We start from the raw sequence: 27,198 nt of genomic DNA, 5'->3' as shown, positions 1-27,198 counted from the left end.
CTGTTGCGCCAGAAACATGTCAGGTTGTTTTTGTTTTATTTTTAATTATGTCCAAATAAACTTTTTTTTCATTTTAACTGGTCGGTGTGCCGGAAACACATCTTTTCCTTTTCCTACCTTTGCTGAATGCATCAGCAGGATCAGCAGCCACCAGACACAGGCTAGCAAACTCGCTTGGATTCCAGCTGGATACAACACATGTGGAGACTCCCTGTCCCTCTTCCCTGCCCCTAGCAGATATACATTCATCTGTTCCAACCTCTGCGGCTGCAGAATGTCGTCTGTTATATCCAGTGACTTCCCCTCCATTCTCCTGACTGCTGCATCCAGTCACAGGCCTCAGTGGTAGTAAAAAAAAACAGGACGCCCTCCTTTTCTGTCCTGCTGGTGCCTGCAGAGAAATTGGGGTAGGAGGGTGGCTTAGGACAGGTGTGGTCATTTTACAAAATCTTGTGCTGGTGCGCATTGGCCTTTTGTTAATGTGTTATTGGTAATCTGTTCTGTGACTGGTGATTTATATGGGAGTACAGGTTTAGTCTAGTGTGGCAGACATTACACATGCATGTGTTCTGTAATGCAAGGATTGCTTGTGATATGAGGTCTTGGTTTATTCTTAAATAGTTTTGTTAAATATTGCCACAGAATGCTTGATACCCCTCTGAGGGGTTGGGCACGCTGATAGAAATGAAGACCTTTGTTTCCATTACTAGAATGAGAATTCAGACAACGACGTTTAGATTGCTTTATGGGCTGAGGAGAGAGTGATGGCAAATCTGCCAGAGAGCGAATCTTGCATGACATTCCCTTCTGTCTGATGTAAATGTCATCTTTACCCATTGACAATACAGTGTCTTATTACCAGCATTTCATGTTTGTCCTCAGTTTTCTGTAGTATGTTTCTTGTTGATCATAGTGATCCTTACCTGCAGTTGGAGGTGGCTGCTGGTGAGTGAGAGCACCACTCCAGCATGTTGTTTTTTTTTTTTTTCACCTTTGGATTGGTGCTTTAAATGTAAGCCCCCTGCCCCTGGTCATATACTCACTGTCCGGCGTCTTTCCTGTTTTTCAGCACTACTCTGGCTCTGCGGCACCATCTTGTGAGCTCAGCTTCTGACTGCCCGAAAGTCAGAGGTTACGTACGTCACAAGTAGTGATGAGCGAGTAGCATTGTTGCTCGGGTTTTCCCGAGCATGCTCTGGTTTCCTCGAGTATTTGGATGTGCTCGGAGATTTGGTTACTGTCAACGAAGCTGCATGATTTACTGCTGCTAGACAGCCTGAATACATGTGGAGATTCCCTAACAAACAGGCAACCCCCACATGTATTCAGTTTGTCCAGCGGCCACAAATCATGCAGCTGCGACAACAAACACTAAATCTCTGAGCACGCGTACTCGGAGATCACCCGAGCAACGAGTATATTTGCTCATCACTAGTCGCAAGCTCTCAATGTAACTCTTTAGAGCCAGAATGAGGCTCTCGTAGACTTGTATTCAGAAGTGACCTACACACAGCTCCATAACGCACTGGAGTTGCAGGCAGGTCACTTTTCGCCAGAGACAGTCGGGAGCGGCGGCAAAAACAGATGAAAATGCTGGAAGGTGAGTATCAGACAGTGGACCCCCCACCTCGCTGGAGTGATACTTTAAGACTATTTCCTATCTTTAAGTGTTTTTGAATTTTTATGCATGGGAGTGGTTCCCCGCACCCTTCCATGTTTCTATTTTTGATTACTTAACGTAACCTCCATCCACCAATGACCTTCATGAAAAAAATCACTGAACAGATTTAGGTTTGACCGCTCTGAATACACCTGAGGAACTCATTATAGCTTCAGTTTAGGGTATATTTGCTGCTGTATACAGCAAGCATTCTCATAGTCCCTTATTCACCCCATAAGCTAAGTGTCCTTTTTGCCTGTCAGACCAAAATATGTTGGTATGCAATTTTTTTTAATTTGGTGCAGAATTTGTGGGCTACAACATAAGCTGTTAAAGGGAACCTGTCACCCTCCCCCCAGGGTGTTTTTCACTAAAGGTACTGTCACACTAAGAGATATCGCTAGCAATATCGCTATAACTTGTGACGTTATAGCGATATTGCTAACGATATCGCTGTGTCTGGTACTTACCTACAACCCGCTCCCCCGCTGGTTATCGCTGATCGCGCAAGAACGTCCAGGACTGTTTCTCGTCGTCAGCTTCCTGCGGCGCTTCCTGCTGTGGAGACGAGCGACGCGTGGAGCCGGGTGGGAGGACGCAGGATCGCCTGGTGTGACAGGTAAGTAGCGACCACTTAGCGATGTACCAGCGATCCTGACCGTGTCATATCGCTGGTCGGGATCGCTGGTACATCGCTAAGTGTGACAGTACCTTAAGAGCCACCTTCAGTAGCACTAAGGCTGCATTCTGTGAAGGTGGCTCTTCTGTTTCTGACCCCCCCCATTAACGCCAAAATATAGACTTTTATAAATAGCTCCTCATACCTGCATTCTGTCAGAGGTATGTAGTGTCCCTCTGTTAAGCTGCCTCCCAAGCTGTCCATCAACCCCCCCTCTATAGCGTCCCTGCGCCAGAAGAGCCACCTCCACAGAATGCAGCCTGAAGGTGGCTCTTTCTTCTGCAGTAGCGTTTAGTAAAATGTCCCTGTCTGAATAAATCTGTTACTTTCCTAGTAGGAACTCCCGACTCAACCAGATAATCTGAGTGTATATTGATGAACTAAATGATTTCAGTTTTTTGTGACAAGCTTCTCCATTTATTGACAGTACATAGGAAGTTAAGATTTTAAAGGTGCCAATACATCTTAACCCCTTACTGCCATTGGACGGGATAGTACGTCCAATGGCAGTACCCCCCTGCTTTGATGTGGGCTCCTGCGGTGAGCCCGCATCAAATCCGGGATATGTCAGCCATTTTGAAAAGCTGACATGTGCCCGCAATATGCGCGGGTGGAAGCGAAATCCACCCGTGCCTATTAACTAGTTAAATGCCGCTGTCAAGCTCTGACTGCGGTATTTAACGCATGCTTCCGGCCATCGGACTGGAAATAGGCGCACCACTGACCCCCGTCACACCTCCTTGAGACCTCTATGGTTGTTGATGCCAGATTGCTATGAGCGCCACCCTGTGGCCGGCGCTCATAGCAATGTAGTTATTCTGCTACATAGAGGCGATCTGAGCATCGCCTCTCTTTAGCAGAGCCGATCAAGTTGTGGCAGCTTTTAGCCTCCAATGGAGGCTATTGAAGCATGTCGATACTTAAGTAATTTTAAAAAAAAAAGGTGTATGTGTGTATGTATGTGTGTGTATATGTATGTGTGTGTGTATATATAATATATATATATATTAAAAGTTTAATTCCCCCTCTTTCGCCCCATTCTAAATAAAACAATAAGAAAATAAAAATTCAAACCTACACATATTTGTTATCGCCGCATTCAGAATCACCTGATCTATCAATAAAAAAAAAAAAAAACCTGCTTGGTAAATGACATGGCGAGAAAAAAATTTGAACCGCCAGAATTACGTTTTTTGGTCGCCACGACATTGCATTAAAATGGAATAATGGGCGATCAAAAGAATGTATCTGCACAAAAAAATAAGCCCTCACCCAACCTAAGATCAAGAAAAATGGAGACGCTACGGGTATCGGAAAATGATGCAATTTTTTTTTTTTTGTAGCAAACTTTAAAAAAAATTTTCTGTACTTGGATAAAATAGAACCTAGACATGTTTGGTGTCTGTGAACTCGCAATGACCTGGAGAATCATAATGGCAGGTCAGTTTTGGAATTTAGTGAACCTAGCAAAAAAGCCAAACAAAAAATAAGTGGGATTGTACTTTTTTTTTTGCAATTTCACCACACTTGGAATTTTTTTTCCCGTTTTCGAGTAGACGACATGTTAAAATCAATGATGTCGTTCAAAAGTGCAACTTGTCCTGCTAAAAATAAGCCCTCACATGGCCATATTGAAGGGAAAATAAAGTTAAGGCTCTGGAAAGAAGAGGAGCGAAAAACAAAAACACAAAACCGATAAAAGCTCCGGTCATGAAGAGGTTAACTAGTGATGAGCGAATGTGTTCGGATAATGTGTTATCAGAGCATGCTCGTGTGTTAACAGTGTCTTCGGCGTGCTTGAAAAATAACAAACGGGCAATCCCTGTATGGGTTGCAAAAGCTGCCAGACATGCAGCCGCAGGGACTCAAACATATTTTTTGAGCATGCCAGAAGACTCTTAACACCCGAGCATGCTCAGATAACACATTATCCAAGCATGTTCGCTCATCACAAATCTTAAAGCATTTTTACATGGGATGATACAGGCTGAATATTTTGTTGCCCTCCATTAGTCCATATAAATATGTCCTCCAATCAAACGAGCATATGCTAGCTTGTTCTTTCATCACCTCTTTTGTGTAGGTTGTTGACAGCATGGCGTCTTACGTAAATGTTCTGAACAGGAATGAACATTAATGCTTAAGTAGCATACGTGGTCAGTGCCAGTGATTGTACAATGTAAATTAAATATATAATATTTTACCCTATATTTATTTCACTTTCTTACCTGTTATAACGTCTCATTTAGAGCAGTTTTGGCATGCTTTTTTGCCTAATGGTTTATTTTATCCAGAATAAAACAGACCCCACACAAGCCAAAAAATACATCTAAACATCTCAACCCTCACTCTACTTAAATGCTTGTGCATACCCTCATCTCCCGTCTCGACTACTGCAACATCCTTTTCTGTGGCCTCCCTGCTAACACCCTCACACCTCTCAAGTCCATCTAACTCTGCTGCCCGACTAATTTATTTCTCTCCTGGCTTCTTCTCCGCTTTTCCCTTCTGCAAATCTCTTCACTGGCTCCCACTCCCTCAGCGTATCCAATTCAAATTACTAATACTGACCTACAAGGCCATCTATAACCTGTCTCCTCCATATATCTCTGAACTGATCTCCCGATATCTTCCCTCATGTAATCTCCGATCCTCCCAAGACCTCCTTCTCTCCACACTTATTCGCTCCTCACCCAACCTTCACCAAGACTTCTCCCGAATAGCCCCCATCCTCTGGAATTCCCTGCCCCAACACATCCGGCTATCAAGCACACTCGGATCCTTCAGACGGATCCTGAAAACCCACCTCTTCAGGAAAGCCTACAGCCTGCAATGATCCCCGCTGCCCCCTCACCACTACTAGGGCTACCTCCTAACCATCACTGGAGCTACTGCAACCCCCCAACCTACTATCTCCTTTCCCACCGTACTGTAGAATGTAAGCCCGCAAGGGCAGGGTCCTCTCTCCCCTCTATCAGTCTGTGATTGTTAGTTTGTTTACTGTAAGTGAATATCTGTACTTTGTATGTAACCCCCTTCTCATGTACAGCACCATGGAATCAATGGTGCTATATAAATAATAATAAATTAAAGCTGTTGATAAAATTTACCTTTTCTTTAATCAAAACCTGGTTAAACCCCACTACCACCACTATGCTCGGCGATTTATTCCTGTAGGACACGAATATTAGTGACCATCGAAAAAAGCTGATCAGGACTTCCCCACTATCTCTCCATGTAACCTAATGAAGCAAATGTTTCTAATCACTGGATCCAAGCTAAATCCAGCTATGATCAAGTGACTTGTACCAAAACTGTAATCCTAATGGACTACTTAATATCTATAATCAGAACTACCCATGCACTTCCTGCATTCATAATTTTCTTAGGAAAAATTTTTTTTTTAAGTACAGAAGTGTAAGATTTCATTATTTCAAATGCATTCCTACTGAATTGTATGCTCCATTCACGGTCCAGGCTATTAACATCCAGCATTGATTCGGGCTCCAATTCAATTTGTAGTCCGCTTTTGTTATCAGAGCATTGGAGAATGGATGAATGTGCATTGTGTAAATGTCAGCTTTTCTGTATAGGACAGTCTGGGCCTTCCTGTAAGCATCCCATTGACGAGCAGGAGACGGTCCACCTCTAACTGACCTTGTCTGCTGCACCTCAGCTATTGGACGTTTTATGCTCGGGTTTGTCACATGTTTCAGACGACACGGTCTTGCTCACCCTACATTGATTTCTTTATACATAATGGTTTTCGCTGAAAAACCTATTTTCAGTAGGTGGCTAGCTCTGAAATACTGCCCTCCTTCTGTACTATTCTTTAACTTCACACTTCATTTCCTCTGAACTGATATCATGAAGTGCAGAAATATAATATAATATCTTCATAGAAATGTTGTTAAATGTAACATCTGGACATAATGCTAAGATTGGTATACTATGAAAACATGTGGATACTGTAATATATTGATGGCAGTTTAAAGGGAATCTTGTCACCCATTTTTAGTGATATATCATGTAACGATAACACCCAATTGTGCATCCCATAAGGATTCTATTAGGACATTTGATTTCCCCCGACCCCCGCACCTTTGTTGCATAAATACCTTTTTTTCTATCTTGGTGGAGATGTATGGAAATCGTCGCGGTCCGATGGGCGGGGCTTATTCGCCTTAACCCCCCCCCCGGCTTGCTGAACATAATCTTCGTCTGTGAATATCACAGATGCCGTAGTTTTCCGCGCCTGCGCTTTGAAAAGGCATTCTCAGTGGCTTCTGAAACGAATAGTCATTATGGGGCAATGGCAAAGGCTCCAATAGTAGCAAAAAGAAATAAAAGAAAAACCTTGAGCTACCCTCTTCAGGCCCAGCACGGAGTCTGCAGCACGGATTTCATGTTGACAGCGTGGCAGTCAGTTGGTCCAGGGGCTCTAAGCGGTTTGCACTTCTAAAATTGACATAACTTCTGACCTTTCAGTAACCTGTTAGCTTGATAGCTAAGCACTTTTTTATTTTTCTTTATTTTACTCATTTATATAGCACTATTATTATTATTATTATTATTATTATTATTATTGTTATAGCGCCATTTATTCCATGGCGCTTTACATTTGAGGAGGGGTATACATAAAAACAAGTACAATAATCTTAAACAATACAAGTCATAACTGGTACAGGAGGAGAGAGGACCCTGCCCGCGAGGGCTCACAATCTTCAAGGGATGGGTGATAATACAGTAGGCGAGGGTAGAGCTGGTCGTGCAGCGGTTTGGTCGATCGGTGGTTACTGCAGGTTATAGGCTTGTCGGAAGAGGTGGGTCTTCAGGCTCTTTTTGAAGGTTTCGATGGTAGGCGAGAGTCTGATATGTTGTGGTAGAGAGTTCCAGAGTAGGGGTGATGCGCGAGAGAAATCTTGTATGCGATTGTGGGAAGAGGAGATAAGAGGGGAGTAGAGAAGGAGATCTTGTGAGGATCGGAGGTTGCGTGCAGGAAAGTACCGGGAGACGAGGTCACAGATGTATGGAGGAGACAAGTTGTGGATGGCTTTGTATGTCATGGTTAGGGTTTTGTAATGGAGTCTCTGGGCAATTGGGAGCCAGTGAAGGGATTGACAGAGGGGAGAAGCTGGGGAATAGCGGGGGGACAGGTGGATTAGTCGGGCAGCAGAGTTTAGAATAGATTGGAGGGGTGCGAGAGTGTTTGAGGGGAGGCCACAGAGCATGAGGTTGCAGTAGTCAAGGCGAGAGATGATGAGGGCATGGACTAGGGTTTTTGCAGATTCTTGGGTGAGGAATGAACGGATGCGTGAAATATTTTTGAGTTGAAGTCGGCATGAAGTGGAAAGGGTTTGGATATGTGGTTTGAAGGAGAGATCAGCGTCAAGGATTACTCCGAGGCAGCGAGCTTGTGGGACTGGGGAGAGTGGGCAGTCATTTACTGTAATTGATAGGTTCATAGGGGGGGTCACGTGAGATGGGGGAAAGATGATGAATTCTGTTTTGTCCATGTTGAGTTTCAGATATCTAGTGGAGAAGAAGGATGAAATAGTGGACAGACATTGAGGGATTCTGGTTAGTAGGGAGGTGATATCTGGTCCAGAGATGTAGATCTGTGTGTCATCAGCATAAAGATGATACTGAAAGCCATGAGATTCTATGAGCTGTCCCAGGCCAAAGGTGTAAATAGAGAACAGCAGGGGCCCAAGGACTGAACCTTGTGGGACTCTGACAGATAGGGGGCGAGGTGAGGAGGTGGTGTGTGAGTGGGAGACGCTGAATGTCCGGTCTGTTAGGTATGATGAGATCCAGGAGAGGGCCAAGTCTGTGATGCCGAGGGATGAGAGGGTCTGTAATAATAGGGAATGGTCCACTGTGTCAAAGGCAGCCGACAGGTCCAGGAGGAGGAGGACAGAGTAGTGTCGCTTGCTCTTGGCAGTTAAGAGGTCATTGGTGACCTTAGTAAGGGCAGTTTCAGTGGAGTGGTGTGACCGGAAGCCAGATTGTAAGCGGTCGAAGAGGGAGCAAGAAGAGAGATGGGAGGACAGTTCAAGGTAGAAGTGTTGTTCCAGTAGCTTGGAGGCGTATGGGAGAAGTGATATAGGGCGATAGCTAGATACAGAGGATGGGTCAAGAGGGCTTTTTGAGGATAGGTGTGATGGAGGCATGTTTAAAGCTTGAGGGGGAAAACACCAGTTGTTAGTGATAGGTTGAAGAGATGGGTTAGGGTTGGGATGAAGACTGTGGTGAGGTTTGGGATGAAGTGGTATGGGATCGGGTCGAGTGCACAGGTGGTGAGATGTGATCTTGAGAGTAGAGTGGAGAGTCGATCTTCTGTAATGGTGGAGAAGTTGGTTTTGAAGGTGGAGGGCTGGGAAGTCGGGAGGAAGGGCTCTGGGGGTTGTTGACCAAAACTGTCCCTGATGTTATCAATTTTCTGCTTGAAAAATGAGGCAAAGTCTTCAGCTGAGATGAGTGGGGAGGGAGGAGGTGCTGGGGGGCGGAGGAGAGAATTGAAGGTGTTGAATAACTGTTTAGGGTTGTGAGACAGGGAGGATATGAGAGATGAGAAGTAGGTTTGTTTAGCTGTGGCGAGTGTGGTCTTGAAAGTAGTAAGGGACTGTTTGAATGCGATGAAGTGCTCGTTGGAGTGGGATCTTTTCCATCTGCGCTCAGCAGCCCTGGAAGCTCGCCTCAGCTCTTTGGTCAGGCTGGTGTGCCAGGGCTGTCTGTTGATTTTGCGAGTTTTGGTATGTGTAAGTGGGGCAGCGGATTCCAAAGCTACAGCTATTGTGGTGTTATATAGAGCGGCAGCGTCATCCGCATTGTGTAAGGAACTTATATCTGTAAGAGGGAGGAGGGATTCAGAGAATGAGTGTAGGTCAAGGTGTTTAAGATTCCTGCGAGGGTGTGAAAGTTTGTGGGGTGGGGATTGTAGACATGGAGTGAAGAGGGAAGAGAATGTGAGCAGGTTGTGGTCAGAGAGAGGAAGAGGTGAGTTAGAGAGGTTAGATAGGGAGCAGAGGCGGGTGAAGATGAGGTCCAGTGTGTGGCCATCTTTGTGGGTGGCTGTAGAAGACCATTGAGTGAGGCCGAAGGAGGAAGTGAGAGATAGAAGTTTAGTGGCAGCTGAGAGGGAAGTGTCAATGGGGATGTTGAAGTCGCCCATGATGATGGTAGGGATGTCCGCGGAAAGGAAATGAAGTAACCAGGTGGTGAAGTGGTCAAAGAAGGTGGTGGCTGGCCCTGGGGGGCGGTAGATGACAGCCGGTTGGAGGGGGAGTAGATTGCACAGAGTGCACCTCAAAGGAAGGGAGGGTAACAGAGGGTGGCAGTGGGATTGGGGTGAAGGAGCAGGTATCTGACAGGAGAAAACCAACTCCTCCACCATGTTTGCTGCTGGGGCGGGGGGTGTGAGAAAGGTGGAAGCCGCCATACGAAAGTGCAGCAGGAGAGGCTGTGTCAGAAGGGGTGAGCCAGGTTTCGGTGATGGCGAGGAAGGAGAGTTTGGTAGTAACAAAAAGATCATGGATGTAGGAAAGCTTGTTGCAGACAGAGCGAGCGTTTCACAGAGCTCCTGTTAGTGGGACTGGGGAAGCGGGGGCTGGGTGAATGGGTATAAGGTTGGAGAGGTTACGGAAGGTTGTGATAGTGTGGATGGGAGGTAGAAATGACTGTGGGAATGTGGTGAGGAGGACCAGGATTTGGAGAGATATCACCAGCAGTGAGAAGGAGCAGAGAAAGTGTTAGCAGGTGGGATCAGGAGAGGGCATGAGGGGGCTGTCTGTGTTTGGAGACAGAGGATTGTATGTTAAGGAACAGTTTTGAGGCGGAGGTTAGGTGGATGGGGAGGGTTGAAGAAGAGATGAACCGTTCCTTACTAGGAGTAGGGATTAGGGGAATTAGCAGAAAGTGAAGGATTATTGGGGTGAAAGTGAAAACAAACAGAAACATTGTTTACAGTGACTGTGTCCAGTTACCTTCAGTTCCCTTCTGGTTCAATTCTGTTTTTAATTCTTAAATTAATCTTCACACTTCTAGCACACACTTATAGCAATCACAATGCAGACTGAAGTCTATGCAGACTTGTGCTCTGCAATATATGTACAACTAAGTGCAGTCAGGTGTGAAGCAGAGAGGAGTGGTCTCTGCTCATCTTGGTCAGACAATTAAGAGTGGACCAGATGTATATGATCAAGCCAGAGTAAACAAGGTCATAAATAACACTGGGGTAAGCTGGGGTTAGCTGAAAGGCATACCATGTGAATGCTAGGTGCAGAGGCAAGTCTGTGCAAAGCTGGGTGATGCACTGTGTGTCCTTCATAGACAGACAGCAGGAGAGCAGGAGAGCTGGGTGGATGGACATACCATGTGAATGCTAGGTGCAGAGGCAAGTCTATGTGCAAAGCTGGGTGATGCACTGTGTGTCCTTCATAGACAGACAGCAGGAGAGCTGGGTGGATGGACATACCATGTGAATGCTAGGTGCAGAGGCAAGTCTATGTGCAAAGCTGGGTGATGCACTGTGTGTCCTTCATAGACAGACAGTAGGAGAGCAGGAGAGCTGGGTGGATGGACATACCATGTGAATGCTAGGTGCAGAGGCAAGTCTATGTGCAAAGCTGGGTGATGCACTGTGTGTCCTTCATAGACAGACAGCAGGAGAGCAGGAGAGCTGGGTGGATGGACATACCTGTCGGAAGAATAGAGATGCTTGTTAGAGTGCGATGGTGGCAGGTAGCAGGGCACAGTCTGTATACATCCTTCTGGTTTTAATTCTTAAATTAATCTTCACACTTCTAGCACACACTTATAGCAATCACAATGCAGACTGAAGTCTATGCAGACTTCACTATTAATTCCACAGCTCTTTACAAAACTTATTGGCACTGTCCCCATTGGGGCTCACAATCTAGAATCCCTCAGTATGTCTTTGGAGAACCTGGAGGAAACCCACGCAAACACGGGGAGAACGTACAAACTCCTTGCAGATGTTGTCCTTAGTGTGATTTGAACCTAGGATCCCAGTGCTGCAAGGCTGCAGTGCTATCCACTGAGCCACCGTGCCGCCCTGGGAGTAGAACGTTGAAAGGGTCAAATGTTTGTGTTCAGATTTTGCCTGTGCCTAAAATTGTATTACTTTATACTTCTAGGAATACTGCTCAGTCTGGCTGCGGAGAGACTTTGTATACAAGCTACTGTGGATGCATTTTAGGCAGTAACAAATACAATCTGCTCCATTCAGAAAAGCCTATGTTAGGTTTGTTGATACTGAGAAAACCTCTTTAGGGCTTGTGCGCACGTTGCAGACTTGGTTTGTTTTTGCCATGCTGATTTGCTAGCAAAATAAACCTGAAGCATTCCTAATGCCAGTAAATGAGAATTCTGAAGTGTCATTCACACGCTGAGCAGTTTTAATTTGCAGATTTGGTACAGAAAATCTGCAGTTTGTCAGTTCTCTGTATTTTTTTTGCCAATGACCTCGCTCAAATCAGTGAAAAAAATGCAATGCGAAAGCTCATTAAAAAACGCACATTTTTGCAGGGTTTTTTTTTTTTTTTGCTAAGAGATGCTTAAATGGTGCAGACATTTCTGCACCGATTTACTCAGTGTGCCCATAGCCTTAGGGTACCGTTACACCTAGCGACTCACCAGCGATCCCGACCAGCGATATGACGTGGTCAGGATCACTGGTGAATCGCTGGGTGGTCGCTAGTGAGCTGCCACTCAGGCAGATCTCACTAGCGACATCGCTGGGGACGGGTATCGCTACTTACCTGTCAGACGCGGCGATCCTGCGTCCTCCCGCCCGGCTCCACGCGTCGCTCGTCGTCACAGCAGGAAGCGCCGCAGGAAGTGGACGACGAGGAATGGTCCAGGAGCTTCTCGCGCGATCAGCGATAACCAGCGGGGGGAGCCGGTCGGAGGGAAGTATCACATGCAGCGATATCGCTAGCAATATCGCTGTAACGTCACAAAATCGGTGACTTTACAGCGATATTGCTAGCGATACCGCAGTGTGTAACAGGGGCTTTAGGGTCCCGTTAAACTAAACGACCCACCAGCGATCCCGACCGATACGACCTGGTCAGGATTGCTGGTGCATCGCTACGTGATCACTGGCGAGCTGTCAAACAGGCAGATCTCAACAGCGGTCAGGACAAGCGAGGACGCTGGTATCCAGGTTAAATAGCGGGTAACTAAGCACGCACGGTACTTAGTTACCCGCTGTTTACCCTGGATACCAGCGTGCTCGCGCTGGGAGCTGGTATCCTGGGTAAATAGCGGGTAACAGCGCGCGGAATTTAGTTACCCGCTGTTTACCTTGGATACCAGCTCCCAGCGCGAGCGCACTGGTATCCAGGGTATACAGCGGGTAACTAAGTGACGCGCGCGCTTAGGCTGAGTTCACACGTGGCGTTTTTTTCGCGTTTCCGCAGCTGTTTTAACTGCGCGATTTTGCCGCGAAAACGCGGAAAATAAGCATCCCATGCATTCCTATGGGATTCCGCAATGCTGTGCTAATGCTGCGGTTTTTACCGCGGCGGAATCGCTTTGCGGTAAAAACCGCAGCATGCTCATTAATTTGCGGAATCGCAGCGATCCCGCACCCATAGGAATGCATTGTTCCGCTTACTTCCCGCATGTGGCTGTGCACACCATGCGGAAAGTAAGCAGAACAATGGCGGATGGTACCCATGGTCCGGAGGAGAGGAGACTGTCCTCCGGGCTTTGGGTACCATATCCCTGTAAAAAATAGAATTTAAAAATAAAAAATATTGTTATTCTCACCCTCCGACGTCCCGCGCAGTCTTCCCGCTTCTCTCCACGCTCCCTTTCCCAGTAAGCCTTTGCGAAAATGCCCGCGATGGCGTCCGTTCTCGCGGTCATTCACGCGACGTCATCGCGAATTACCGCGAGACATCGCGATCCCGCGAGAACGGACGTCATCGCGGGCATTTTCGCAAAGTATTACTGGGAACGGCTGCGCGGGACGTCGGAAGGCAAGAATAACACCATTTTTTTTTTTTTTTTTTTTACATTCTATCTTTTACTACTGATGCTGCATAGGCGGCCTCAGTAGTTAAAAGTTGGTCACACTCGTCAAACAATCTGTCAATCAGTTCTCCCAGCGATGCTACAGATCGCTTGGAGAACGCTAGCATTTTGCAAGCTAAATACGCTTGCAAAATGCTAGTTTATCCGCGGGAAAATCGCGGGAATTTAAAATGCGGTTTTCCCGCGGACTGGAATTCCGGAACTCTCGCGGTAATCTCCGCGAGAGTTCCGGTACATGTGCACTTAGCCTTAGTTACCCGCTATTTACCCTGGATACCAGCTCCAGCGTCTGCTTACAGCGCTGGGAGCTCGCTGATCGTTTGTCTCCCGCTGCCACACGCAGCGATGCGCGCTGGCCAGCGGGAGACCAGCTATCAAAAAATGGTCCAGGACATTACTGCACGATAGCGATACCTGGCGGTGGGGCCGGTCGCTGATGCGTGCCACACACTGCAAGATCGCTGGTGCGTCACAAAATCGGTGACTCATCAGCGATCTCGCTTAGTGTGAAGTATCTTTTAATGTCTAGCCTTGGTCTGTCAAGCTGTGTATATATAAGGCTATGTGCACATGTTGAGTAAATGTATGCTGAAATTTCTGCATCTCTTGGCAGCAAAAAGGCAGCTGCAAGATAATTCCTTTTTTTTTGCCTTTGTGCTCATGATCAGGATATAGCAGTGTTTTTGATGCAGCGTATTTTGCTGCATCCAAAATGCTGGTTGTAATCACGCAGGTAAATCCGTATGTGTTCATTGAACCATGCGGATTTACTGCATGTAATGAATGGCTTTGGGTAAGACTAGCGTCTCTGCTGCAGATGTTGACATGCTGTGGCTCGTAAACCCGTTCCACGGGTGAGTTTACGCAGCATCAAATAGAAGCAAAGTGGGCATGGAATTTATAGAAATACCATCCACTGTGCTTGTAACCTAGAACGCAGCATTTTGGACGTAGAGCAGATGGGCTGCGTCCAAAACGCTTCTGTTCTGGATTGTGGGCACGTACCCTCAGGGTTTCTTCTCATCATGATTGAACCTTTTTTGTTCGTGTTATGCAGTACATTTCAAGGATTCCCCAGTGTATACAGCACTTTTTTGTCTCCACTGATTTTCAAGTGTGTAAAATAAAAAAAAAAGTGCCACATCAATCCTTTTTGCAATTTCCTTTTTTTCTTTTAATTTTTTTTTTTTCCCCCGCTCAAACAACACTAGAACTACCACAAAGTGGTCATTATACTTGTAGGTAAAAATTATAAGTAGTTTAAATCTGATTTTTAGTTGGCTATATAAGCATTGGATGTCACTTTGTAATAGAATTAGTACTTGAATAGTCTCTATTGTGATAATACTGTAGCTTTACTGTGATTGTCCAACTCCTACACAGAGCGCAAAAATTAAAAGCTTGGACAATGTCGCAGGCCAACATTGATATTTGTTTAAAAAAGTGTACAATTGAGTTTTTCCTTATCAAATAAAATGATGAAACTTTCCTCATGGAAACAAACTTAAGGAGATTGTCCCATGGAAAAAGTCTCAAGCTGGATTACTTCTTCTTCTTTTTTTTTTCTCCTCTTGCATGGAAAAAGTACGGACATTTTAATAGATCTTAGAATAAAATTAGCACATTATCACAAATGGGGCATACCGGATTAACATTATTTAAGAGCAGTAAAAAGCATATGACCTAGTTTAAATATGTAATATCAAAGGAAGCGAAACATAAATACAAGTAATAAAGTATGATTCCAACAAGTCGCGCCCCCCCCCCCATGAATTCCTCCACGCATTACCCCCCCAGCAAAGTATGGTGACCCATCACAGTATGATGCCCCTATGGTGATCCACACACAGACCTCAGTCCTCCATGCAGTATAATGGCCCCTCATAGTCCCCAATGTAGTGGGACAGATCTAATCATTCTGAGGGCCGGACCTTAATGTGTGCTTTATACATTAGTCTTGCTGCTTAGAATTGGTTAAAACTGTGTCTAAGCATATCAGCATGAATTATCCTTGTTATATCATTATCTAAAGAGCCATAATATATTGTCCACACAAAGCTATGCGAGGTAATTTTTCCTTTTTTCATAGTTCTAATACAAAATTCTGTTATTTTCAGAAATCGAGCTATAGCAGACTATCTCCGTTCTAATGGCTATGAAGAGGCATACTCGGTTTTCAAGAAGGAGGCAGAACTAGACATGGTAAGATCTTACAATCCACTTGTACTTTTTCAACAATTAATGTGGAAAGCTGCCTATTATTCCTAGCTGAATGTTGTCCTCAGAGCTGCCTGTATTGTACACTGGTCTAGTGTCTAGTCCTGACCACTACAGGCTAGTATGATATGCCGAAGCACTTCAGATTTATTATTTAACCCCTTCTTGCCCAGGCAATATCTCTCCCCCCCCCCCCCCCCCCCCCCCCATCTCTCCCTCCTGTTCGTTTTTCCCCACTAGCCAGGTATCTATCTGTAGACTTAGCCGTACAAGTTCTTGTTTATTGTGGGACGAGTTGCACTTTTGAACAACACCATCCATCTTATCATGCGATATACCATATTTTTCAGCCCAGAAGATGCACTTTTTCCTCTAAGATTTTTGGGGAAAATGGGTGTGTGTGCGCGTCTTAGTCGGGATGTATTTACAAAATACTGTGGCAGCGGTCCCGGTCCGATGCTGCAGGGCGATGCAGCCTCCCTTCCCAGGCTGGTGGTGTGGTCGTGCTCTGTGGTGTGGCGGGGCTCTGCTGGCATTTTCTGAAAGCCCAGGGGACCCCACAGATCCATTGCTGTGATGTGATGGCGTCCGGGCGCGGCGCATGCTCAGGTTGAAATCTCGTCACCCATGCACTACAGTGCTTCAACATCGCACCTGTTGCAAAATGCCAGTGGAGCCCCTCTGAACCTGTCGAAAAATACCGGCGGAACCACCGCCACACCAGCCTTGGATGGGATTTACCAGAGGCCATCGCACCAGCCTGTCCCAGTGCGGTGAAATTGCAAAATTGGCACATTTACACCATTGTTTTTTTTTGTTCAGAACAATAAGTTAAAAATTCCCTGGTAATGATGCTCCTGGTCAGTATGATGAGAGAGAGAGATAGAGATATATATATATATATATATATATATATATATATATATATATATAATATTTTATTAGCTGAAGAGCCCGGCGCTGCCCGGGCATAGTAACTAACTGTGGTTAGTTATAGCAAATTATAATTATCCTCCATCCCATAGTCCCGTGCCCATATACCCATCATACATATCCTCCATCCCATAGTCCAGTGCCCATATACATATCCGGCATCCCATAGTCCCGTGCCCATATACCCATCACATATCCTCCATCCCATAGTCCCATGCCCGTATACCCATCATACATATCCTCCATCCCATGCTCATATACCAATCATACATATTCGCCATCCCATAGTCCCGTGCCCATATACCCATCATACATATCCTCCATCCCATAGTCCCGTGCCCATATACCTATCACACATACTCCATCCCATAGTGCCGTGCCCATATACCCATCATACATATCCTCCATCCCATAGTCCAGTGCCCATATACCCATCACACATACTCCATCCCATAGTCCCGTGCCCATATACCCATCATACATATCCTCCATCCCATAGTCCAGTGCCCATATACCCATCACACATACTCCATCCCATAGTCCCGTGCCCATATACCCATCATACATATCCTCCATCCCATAGTCCAGTGCCCATATACATATCCGGCATCCCATAGAATCATAGAATCGTAGAGTTGGAAGGGACCTCCTGGGCCATCTGGTCCAACCCCCTGCTCAAAGCAGGATTCGCTAAATCATCCCAGTCAGATGTCTGTCCAGCCTCTGTTTGAAGACTTCCATTGAAGGAGAACTCACCACTTCTCGTGGCAGCCTGTTCCACTCATTGATCACTCTAACTGTCAAAAAGTTTTTTCTAATATCTAATCTGTGTCTCCTCCCATTCAGTTTCATCCCATTGCTTCTAGTCTTTCCTTGTGCAAATGAGAATAAAGTTGATCCTTCTACAATGTGACAGCCATTTAGATATTTGTAGACAGCTATTAAGTCTCCTTTCAGTCTTCTCTTTTGCAAACTAAACATTCCCAAATCCTGCAACCTTTCCTCATAAGACAGGGTTTGCAGACCGGTCTCCATTCTGGTCGCTCTTTTCTGAACTTGCTCCAGTTTGTTGATGTCTTTTTTAAAATGTGGTGCCCAAAACTGGACACAATATTCCAGATGAGGTCTGACCAAAGAGGAGTAGAGGGAAATAATGACTTCACGTGATCTAGACTGTATGCTTCTGTTAATACATCCTAGAATTGCATTTGCCTTTTTTGCTGCTGCATCACACTGTTGACTCATATTCAGTCTGTGATCTATTAGTATACCCAAGTCTTTTTCACATGTGCTGTCACTTAGCCCTATTCCTCCCATTCTATATATGCTTTTTCCATTTTTATTGCCCAGATATAGTACTTTGCATTTCTCCCTGTTAAAAACCATTCTGTTAGTTGCTGCCCACTTCTCCAGTTTATTTAAATCTTTTTGAATCCTCTCTCTCTTCTCTAGTATTAGCTATCCCTCCTAGCTTTGTGTCATCAGCAAATTTAATCAGTTTACCCTCAATTCCTTCATCTAAAAAGTTGATAAAGATGTTGAACAATACAGGGCCCAGGACAGAGCCCTGTGGTACCCCACTTGAGACATTCTTCCAACTGGATGTGCAGCCATTTACGACCACTCTTTGGGTCCGATCACTAAGCCAGTTATGAATCCACCTAACAGTTGCCTTGTCCATTCCATACTTAATCATTTTTTCAATAAGGATTGTATGAGAGACTTTGTCAAATGCTTTGCTGAAGTCAAGATATACTATATCTACAGCATTTCCTTGATCCAACCAATCAGTGATACCGTCATAGAAGGAAATTAAGTTAGTCTGACATGATTTATTAGTTACAAACCCATGCTGACTCTGTTTAATCACTTCATTCTTATCCAGGTATTGACATACATGTTGTTTAATAATTTGTTCAAAGATCTTTCCTGGTATAGAAGTCAGACTCACCGGCCTATAGTTACCTGGGTCCACCTTCTTCCCCTTTTGGAAGATAGGAACAACATTTGCTCTTCTCCAGTCTTCTGGCACTTCTCCTGTTCTCCAAGAATTTTCAAAGATTATAGAGAGGGGTTCAAAAATTTCTTCTGCTATCTCCTTCAGTACTCTGGGGTGTAATTCATCTGGACCTGGAGACTTGAATTCATTTAGGCTAGCTAAGTGTTTCCTCACTATCTTTCTGTTTATAGATATCCTGGATTCTTCTATTCCCTTAATAGGACAGTGAATAACAGTTGATGTTACATTTCCTTTCTGAGAGAAAACAGATGCAAAATAGGAATTTAAAAGTTCAGCCTTCTCAACATCCTGTCTTACCATTTCATCATTTTCATCCTGTAAAAATCCTATAGCATCTTTGACTTTTCTTTTACTTTTGACATATCCCCAAAATCCTTTATTATTGCTTTTGACATCTCTTGCAAGCCTCAATTCATTTTCAGCTTTAGCTAATCTGATTTGTGCCCTGCAGGTTCTGCAGACAGCATTATATTCTTCTTTAGATATGCCTCCCTCTTTCCATTTTATAAACATTTTTTTCTTCCTTTTTAGCATGTGCTTAAGTTCTGTGTTCATCCATCCTGGTTTCCTTAACTGCTTCCTATTCTTCCCTCTTTTCGGAATTGTTAACAACTGTGCTTTGAGAATTTCATTTTTCAAGATTTCCCATCCTTCCTGGACATTTTTGTCTTTAAGGATATCCAGCCATTGGATCCCTCCAATTCTCTTTCTGAATCCCTTAAAATCTGCCTTTCTGAAATCTAACCTTGACGTCTGAGTCTTCACAGGTCTTCCGCCTCTAGTTATCCAAAATTCTAAAATAGCATGGTCGCTACCTCCTAGGGTCCCAGCCACTTTTACCTCCTCAACCATTTCCTCCCTGTTTATAAGGATTAGATCCAAGGTAGCAGTTCCCCTTGTTTTCTCCCTTACCTTTTGGAAGATAAAGTTGTCAGCAAGAGAGGATAAGAATTTCCTTGACCTGTTAGTTTTGCCTGAGAGAGAGTCCCAACAAATGTCTGGATAGTTGAAATCTCCCATGACAACTACGTCATATTTTTTGGAGAACTTGGCCATTTGATGCATAAAGAGTTCATCCATAGCTTCAGCTTGCACAGGCGGCCTGTAGTAAATGCCTACAATGGTGTCCTTTCCATTGTTCTGTCCTTGTATTCTTACCCAAACAGTTTCCACAGAACTCCCAGTCTCTGAAGCTTCAATCTCTGTGCAGATATACGCGTTTCTAACATACAATGCGACACCCCCTCCTCGTTTATCAAGTCTGTTTCTTGCAAATAAGTTGTATCCTTCTAGTCTTGTATTCCAATCATGTGTATTGTCCCACCAAGTTTCAGTGATTCCAATGACATCATATTTCTTTTCCTGTGTTAGTAGTTCCAATTCTCCTTGTTTGTTGCCCATGCTTTGTGCATTAGTATAGAAACATTTTAGTTTGTGATTGGTTTCTCTTTCTCCAATATTTTTATTAATTAGATTCTTTCGTCTTTGTTCTTCCTTTCCACTTCTAATAGCAGAGTTCTCAATAGCATTTGTCAGGTGTATGGCTTTTTCTGGTCTTTTGCTTCCCTTCCCATGTTGTTCTAGTTTAAAGCTCTCCTTACAAGTGTAGCAAGGCGACTTCCAAATACATGCTTTCCAGTCTTCGTAAGGTGCACCCCATCTCTAGCAAGTAGTCCATCGTATAAGTAGTTCACTCCGTGATCCAGAAATCCAAATCGTTGCTGACGGCACCATCGACGTAGCCAGTTGTTCACCTGCAGAATCTTATTCCACCTCCTTGTTCCATGGCCATCCACTGGGAGGATGGAAGAGAAGACCACCTGCGCTCCCAGTTCTTTCACTTTCTTGCCTAAGTCTTCAAAGTCTCTGCAGATGGTTTCCAGGTTGTTTCTTGCAGTGTCATTTGTCCCCACATGTAGTAGCAGGAATGGGTAGTCATCTGTAGGTCTGAAGAGTCCTGATATCCTGTCAGACACATCTTTAATTTTTGTACCTGGAAGACAGCACATTTCTCTTGAAGTTATATCCGGTCTGCAGATAGCAGCCTCAGTTCCTCTCAGCAGGGAATCCCCCATGACCACCACTCTCCGTTTCTTCTTCACAACATTTTTCTTTCTCCATCCAGGAGGACTCTGAAGGCGTACAAGGTTGCGGCTTGTTGGCAAAGTCTTATCCTGATGTATTTCTTCATTGTTTTCCTGCGTGAGAGCCTGGTACTGGTTTCTGAGCAGTATGGGTGCTGACTGCCTCCTGATCCTCCTGCTTCTCTGGGTCACATATCTCCATTCCTCTGTTTCTTCAGGTGCACTTCGAATTTCTTCTCTTTCTGTAACATGAAGAGATAATTCTGCTCTGTCCAAGAACTCTTCACCTTCCTTAATGATCTTCAACGTAGCTAACCTCTCTTCGAGATTTTGCAACTTTTCCTCCAACAGGGACACAAGCTTGCATTTGTGGCATGTGAAGTTTGGCTTTTCCACTGGTAAGTCTGTGAACATGTAGCAAGAAATGCAGCTCACCAAATGGCTCCTGGCCTCTTCCATCTTGAGATTTCTTAAAAACGATGAAAGATGAGCCCAAATTCGCGCGCCTATCGGCGCGCGGTTTTTCCGATTTCCTCTTTTCAGCTGCAACGGCCAAAACCCAGTGATCGTTGAGCTCGTGGAGACTCTTCACTTATCCCAGAAGGCACTGGGAATATGCAAATGATCTCCTCAAGACTCTTCCCCTGGTTTTCCGATTTCCTCTTTTCAGCTGCAACGGCCAAAACCCAGTGATCGTTGAGCTCGTGGAGACTCTTCACTTATCCCAGAAGACACTGGGAATATGCAAATGATCTCCTCAAGACTCTTCCCCTGGTTTTCCGATTTCCTCTTTTCAGCTGCAACGGCCAAAACCCAGTGATCGTTGAGCTCGTGGAGACTCTTCACTTATCCCAGAAGACACTGGGAATATGCAAATGATCTCCTCAAGACTCTTCCCCTGGTTTTCCGATTTCCTCTTTTCAGCTGCAACGGCCAAAACCCAGTGATCGTTGAGCTCGTGGAGACTCTTCACTTATCCCAGAAGGCACTGGGAATATGCAAATGATCTCCTCAAGACTCTTCCCCTGGTTTTCCGATTTCCTCTTTTCAGCTGCAACGGCCAAAACCCAGTGATCGTTGAGCTCGTGGAGACTCTTCACTTATCCCAGAAGGCACTGGGAATATGCAAATGATCTCCTCAAGACTCTTCCCCATAGTCCCGTGCCCATATACCCATCACATATCCTCCATCCCATAGTCCCATGCCCATATACCCATCATACATATCCTCCATCCCATGCTCATATACCAATCATACATATTCGCCATCCCATAGTCCCATGCCCATATACCCATCATGCATATCCTCCATCCCATAGTCCCATGCCCATATACCAATCATACATATTCGCCATCCCATAGTCCCGTGCCCATATACCAATCATACATATCCTCCATCCCATAGTCCCGTGCCCATATACCTATATACATTTCCGCCATCCCATAGTCCCGTGCCCATATACCCATCATACATATCCTCCATCCCATAGTCCAGTGCCCATATACCCATCACACATACTCCATCCCATAGTCCCGTGCCCATATACCCATCATACATATCCTCCATCCCATAGTCCAGTGCCCATATACCCATCACACATACTCCATCCCATAGTCCCGTGCCCATATACCCATCATACATATCCTCCATCCCATAGTCCCATGCCCATATACCTATATACATATCCGCCATCCCATAGTCCCGTGCCCATATACCCATCATACATATCCTCCATCCCATAGTCCAGTGCCCATATACCCATCCCATAGGCCCGTGCCCATATATCCATCATACATATCCTCCATCCCATAGTCCCATGCCAATATATATTTCTTTTTTTTTTTTTTTGGTGGATAAATTTGGAGATTCTTATATTGTCACCATTTTCGAAGACTCATAGCATTTTCGGTTAGCGGGGCTGATTGAGGGCTTTATTTATTTTATTTGGGGTGGGGGGGTTTGCTGTCATGTTTTGACCGCATTTTGTTGCTGTGGCTGAAAAATTGCAATTTCGACGTCGTATACTACTTTTTCTCATTATAGCATTTACCGATCGGGTTAATTAACTTTAGATTTTAATCATACTTTTGCAGATATGAAAATATTACGGGGTTTTTTTTTCATGGGTGAAAAAGGATTGAAACGTTTTACATGTTTTTTGTTTTTTTTTTTTCCCCCCAAGAATTTTAAAAACATTTAGTTTGAGTTCACAAGTGGCGTTTTTTCACGTTTCCGCGGCGGTTTTAACCGCGCGATTTTGCCGTGAAAAATAAGCATCCCATGCATTCCTATGGGATTCCGCAATGCTGTGCTAATGCTGCGGTTTTTACCGCGTCCGAATCGCTTTGCGGTAAACACAGCATGCTCATTAATTTTGCGGAATCGCGGCGATCCCGCACCCATAGGAATGCATTGTTCTGCTTACTTTCCGCATGGTTGTGCACGCCATGCGAAAAGTAAGCAGAACAATTGCGGATGGTACCCACGGTCCAGAGGAGAGGAGACTGTCCTCCGGGCTTTGGGTACCATATCCCTGTAAAAAAAAAAAAAAATTAAAATAAATATTGTTGTTCTCACCTTCCGACGTCCCACGCAGCCTTCCCGCCTCTCTTCACGCTCCCGTTCCCAGTAATCCTTTGCGAAAATGTCCGCGATGACATCCGTTCTCACAGGATCGCAAAGACTTGCGGTCATTCGCGCGACGTCATCGCGAATAACCGCAAGACGTCATCGTGGGCATTTTCGCAAAGGATTACTGGGAGCGTGGAGAGGCGAGAAGGCTGCGTGGGATGTCGGAAGGTAAGAACACTTTTTTTTTTTTTTTTATATCTTTTACTACTGATGCTGCATAGGCACTATGTTTGACGAGTGTGACCAACCTGTCAATCAGTTCTCCAAGCGATGCTACAGATCGCTTGGAAAACGCTAGCATTTTGCAAGCTAATTACGCTTGCAAAATGCTAGTTTTTCCGCGGGAATTTAAAATGCAATTTTCCTGCGGAATGGAATTCCGGAACTCTCGCGGTAATTTCCGCGAGAGTTCCGCTACGTGTGAACCCAGCCTTACTAATGTATTTTGTTGAACCTGCAATCATCTGATCACTTGTATTATTTATTCACTGCAAAAGTATTATACAGCTGTGATGACAAGCAAGAATCATGGTTTCTTATAAACGCTTGACGCGGGCTGGCCTTCTTTGGAGTATCATCATGGCTGGCACGGGAGTCTTCAACAAACTCTTGGCCATCATCGCAACCCATCGGCGTTCCGTTGAGTTACGGAGTGCTCATGAGTGGTTAGAAGAGCACTCCCCGGTCTGCACAGTGTGAATGCCGCTGTCACGGATTGACTGCGGTTATAGGCAGATAGTGGCTGAATAACACAACCATCTATCTGCATCAGTCAGGGAGCGGACATTTGACGTACTGGTACGTTCTCACTGTGTCGGTTAAAAAAATATTAAGATTTGAGTCCTCAGTGGTTGATACCATCTTTTCAGTTAGCCATTAAAAAGGCAACGAATTGCAAGATTTCGAGACTACTCGGGTCTCTGCATCAGTCATGGAATAATGCACCATTCTGAAGTCACATATTTATGCACAAGAGGACACCGGAATAATGCAATAGATATGACAAGTGACATGAAGCATAATTATCAGTGTGTGAGATGGTGAGAAAATCGTTGTGGTTGTAAATATGTTACTCTTCTGACCTTTGTGTTCTGTTCCTGGTGAAGAGACCTCAGTAGTCTCGAAAGCTTGCATCTTGTTACCATCTATTCAGTTAGCTATTAAAAGGTATCTGTTGGCTAAACCTGTACAGTGATATATATATTTTTCCTGTATCTAAGTGGTTAAATGCGTTTCCAAAATTGATGTCATTGTTAGGATGTTCTGTTACTTTACCATAAGTTTGGTTCAGTAACTGTGGGACTCAAACCTATGCTGGAAACCAAGGGCATAATCTGTGCAGTGGCCCATTTGCTGCTTTTTTTTTTTCTTTTCTTTTTTTTTTAACCTTCACAGTGGGCTACTGGCCGCATTGCTGTACATGATGATGCAGCTGGCTCTATTCCATTGAATAGTTGTGCTACAATTCTTCTGCCCAATAGATGGCGCTGCATACCCTTCATTGGCATTATCCATGTGTTCACACTAGTTATACTGTAATTGCTATCTTAAGCTGGAGTCACACATAGCAATCTCGCTAGCGAGATCGCTGCTGAGTCACAAGTTTTGTGACGTAACAGCGATCTCACCAGCGAGATTGCTGTGTGTGACGGCGATCAGCGACCGGCCCCCCTGCCGGGATCGCTGTGAGAAACCTCTGGACTTTTTTTTTTTCGTCGCTGGTCTCCCGCTGGCCAGCACACATCGCTGCGTGTGACAGGCGGGAGACCAGCGATCAGCTGTAAAAAATAATAAAAAAAAAAATATTATTATTCTCACCTTCAGACGTCCCGCGCAGCCATCCCGCCTCTCTCCACGCTCCGGTCCCAGTGATCCTTTGCGAGAATGACCGCGAGGATGTCACGGTCTCGCGGAAAAGCGAAGTCTCGCGGTCATACGTGCAAAGGATCACTGGGACCGGGAGCGTGGAGAGAGGCGGGATGGCTGCGCGGGACGTCGGAAGGTGAGAATAACAATATTTTTTATTTTAATTCAATTTTTTTTTACTGGGATGACAGCGCTAACAAACACAGCGATGCCGCGCGCTCGGCGTCACTGCTGATCGTTGGTGAAGCTGTCTGTTTGACAGCTCACGAGCGATCACATAGCGACTTACCAGCGATCCTGAAACGTTGATATCATTGTCGGGATCGCTGGTAAGTCGCTATGTGTGACTCCAGCTTTAGTCAGTGCCCTTTCAAAGAAGCTTAACCCCTTAGTGACAGACATTTTGCAGCTTAATGACCAGGCCAATTTTTCCAATTCTGACTACTGTCACTTTAGGAGGTTATAACTCTAACGCTTTAATGGATCCCGCTAATTCTGAGATTTTTTTTTATTTTTTTTTGTGACATATTTTACTTCATTAGTTAGTGGTAAAATTTCTTCTATATGACTTATTTGTTTATGAAAAAACGGAAATATGGCGAAAATGTGCAATTTTCAAACTTTAAATATTTATGGCCTTAAATCAGAGAGACATTGCACAAATTTCTTAATAAATAACATTTCCCACATGTCTACTTTACATCAGCACAATTTTGGAAACCATTTTTTTTTTTGTTAGGAAGTTATAAGGGTGACCAGCGGTTTCTCATTTTGCAACAATTTACAAAACCATTTTTTTTTTAGGGACCACGTCATATTTAAAGTCATTTTGAGGGGTGTACATGACAGAAAATACCCAAAAGTGACACCATTCTAAAAACTGGACCCCTCAAGGTGCTCAAAACCACATTCCGGAAGTTTATTAACCCTTTACATGCTTCACAGGAACTGAAGCAATGTGGAAGGAGAAAAATAACACTTAAGTTACTTGAGAACCTATTTTTATTTTCACAAGTGTTAAAAGAGAAAATGAACCACATAATTTGTTGTGCAATTTCACCTGAATACACCGATACCCCATATGTGGGGGTAAACCACTTTTTGGGCGCACGGCAGAGCTCACAAGGGAAGGAGTGCTGTTTGACTTCTTCAACGCAGAATTGGCTGGAATTGAGATTGGACGCCATGTTGCGTTTGAAGAGCCCCTGATGTGCCTAAACAGTGAAAAATCCCTACAAACGACACCATTTTCTAAACTAGACCCCTTAAGGAACTTATCTAAATTTGGGGGGGAGCGGGGACCCTATTTTTCTCTCCTTTTGATGTGCGAACACATCAGAGGAGAGAGAAAGTGAAACCAAAATGGCTTTTTTTTTTTTGCGGTCGCAGTTACACGGTTAATAAAAGCGATCACAAAAGCTGGGTCGGTAAAAACCGACCCGAATCATGTTCTCTAGGGTCTCTGCTATCACTTTTTCCACAGCGCCGTTAATTCACGGCGCTGTGGTTTAAGTACCCTTAACTACCACCATTAAAAAGCGTATCGGTGGTCGTTAAGGGGTTAAACAATCTCTTAACATTTGAAAAAACTTCTCCGCTATCTAGTGACATGTCTACAGTAGAGACCTGGGTTATGAGATCCCATCACATCAATGCAGAGGGGCACAGTTGAGTGCTGTGCCTTTTCAGCTGTGCTTGATGGTGTGAAGGCCCGAGCAGAGTGGTGTATGGATCTATCTAAAGAGCCTGTATGCCGCTAGTCCCTGCATCCTGAGCACAGGTGAACACAGCGAGACAACCGTTATAAGAATTTCTGCATCTTTATTTTGTGCATCCCTCGCTACTGATTAAAACATCTGACCTTTCTTTCTCTTTGATAGATCTTTTTTTTGTTTTTTTTTTGTTTTAAATACATTTTTTGAGTGAATTGCCTCTAATGGCAAATTAAAATGGTGATTACAATTCCCGGTTATTATGGACTTAAGTCAAACTAAATCTACCCCAGATGGACCTGATTGATTTCCCTTGTTGTCTGAGTTCTTT

The 27,198-nt window shown here is 44.6% G+C and overlaps 1 protein-coding gene across 1 annotated transcript in view; it reads left to right on the top strand.

Moving 5' to 3' along the window:
• Positions 1-27,198, top strand: part of PAFAH1B1 (platelet activating factor acetylhydrolase 1b regulatory subunit 1) — a 133,157-nt gene that overhangs the window by 58,426 nt on the left and 47,533 nt on the right. The window contains exon 3 of the mRNA XM_073565594.1: positions 15,521-15,605. Coding sequence (XP_073421695.1) covers positions 15,521-15,605 — 85 coding nt within the window. The remainder of the gene's footprint in view (positions 1-15,520; positions 15,606-27,198) is intronic.

Source organism: Dendrobates tinctorius, unplaced genomic scaffold, assembly GCF_039654945.1.
Source record: "Dendrobates tinctorius isolate UK_male_01 unplaced genomic scaffold, ASM3965494v1 ptg000016l, whole genome shotgun sequence".
NCBI lineage: Eukaryota > Metazoa > Chordata > Amphibia > Anura > Dendrobatidae > Dendrobates > Dendrobates tinctorius.
The sequence above is the reverse complement of the archived record's forward strand: the minus strand, read 5'-3'. Positions and strand labels throughout refer to the sequence as shown.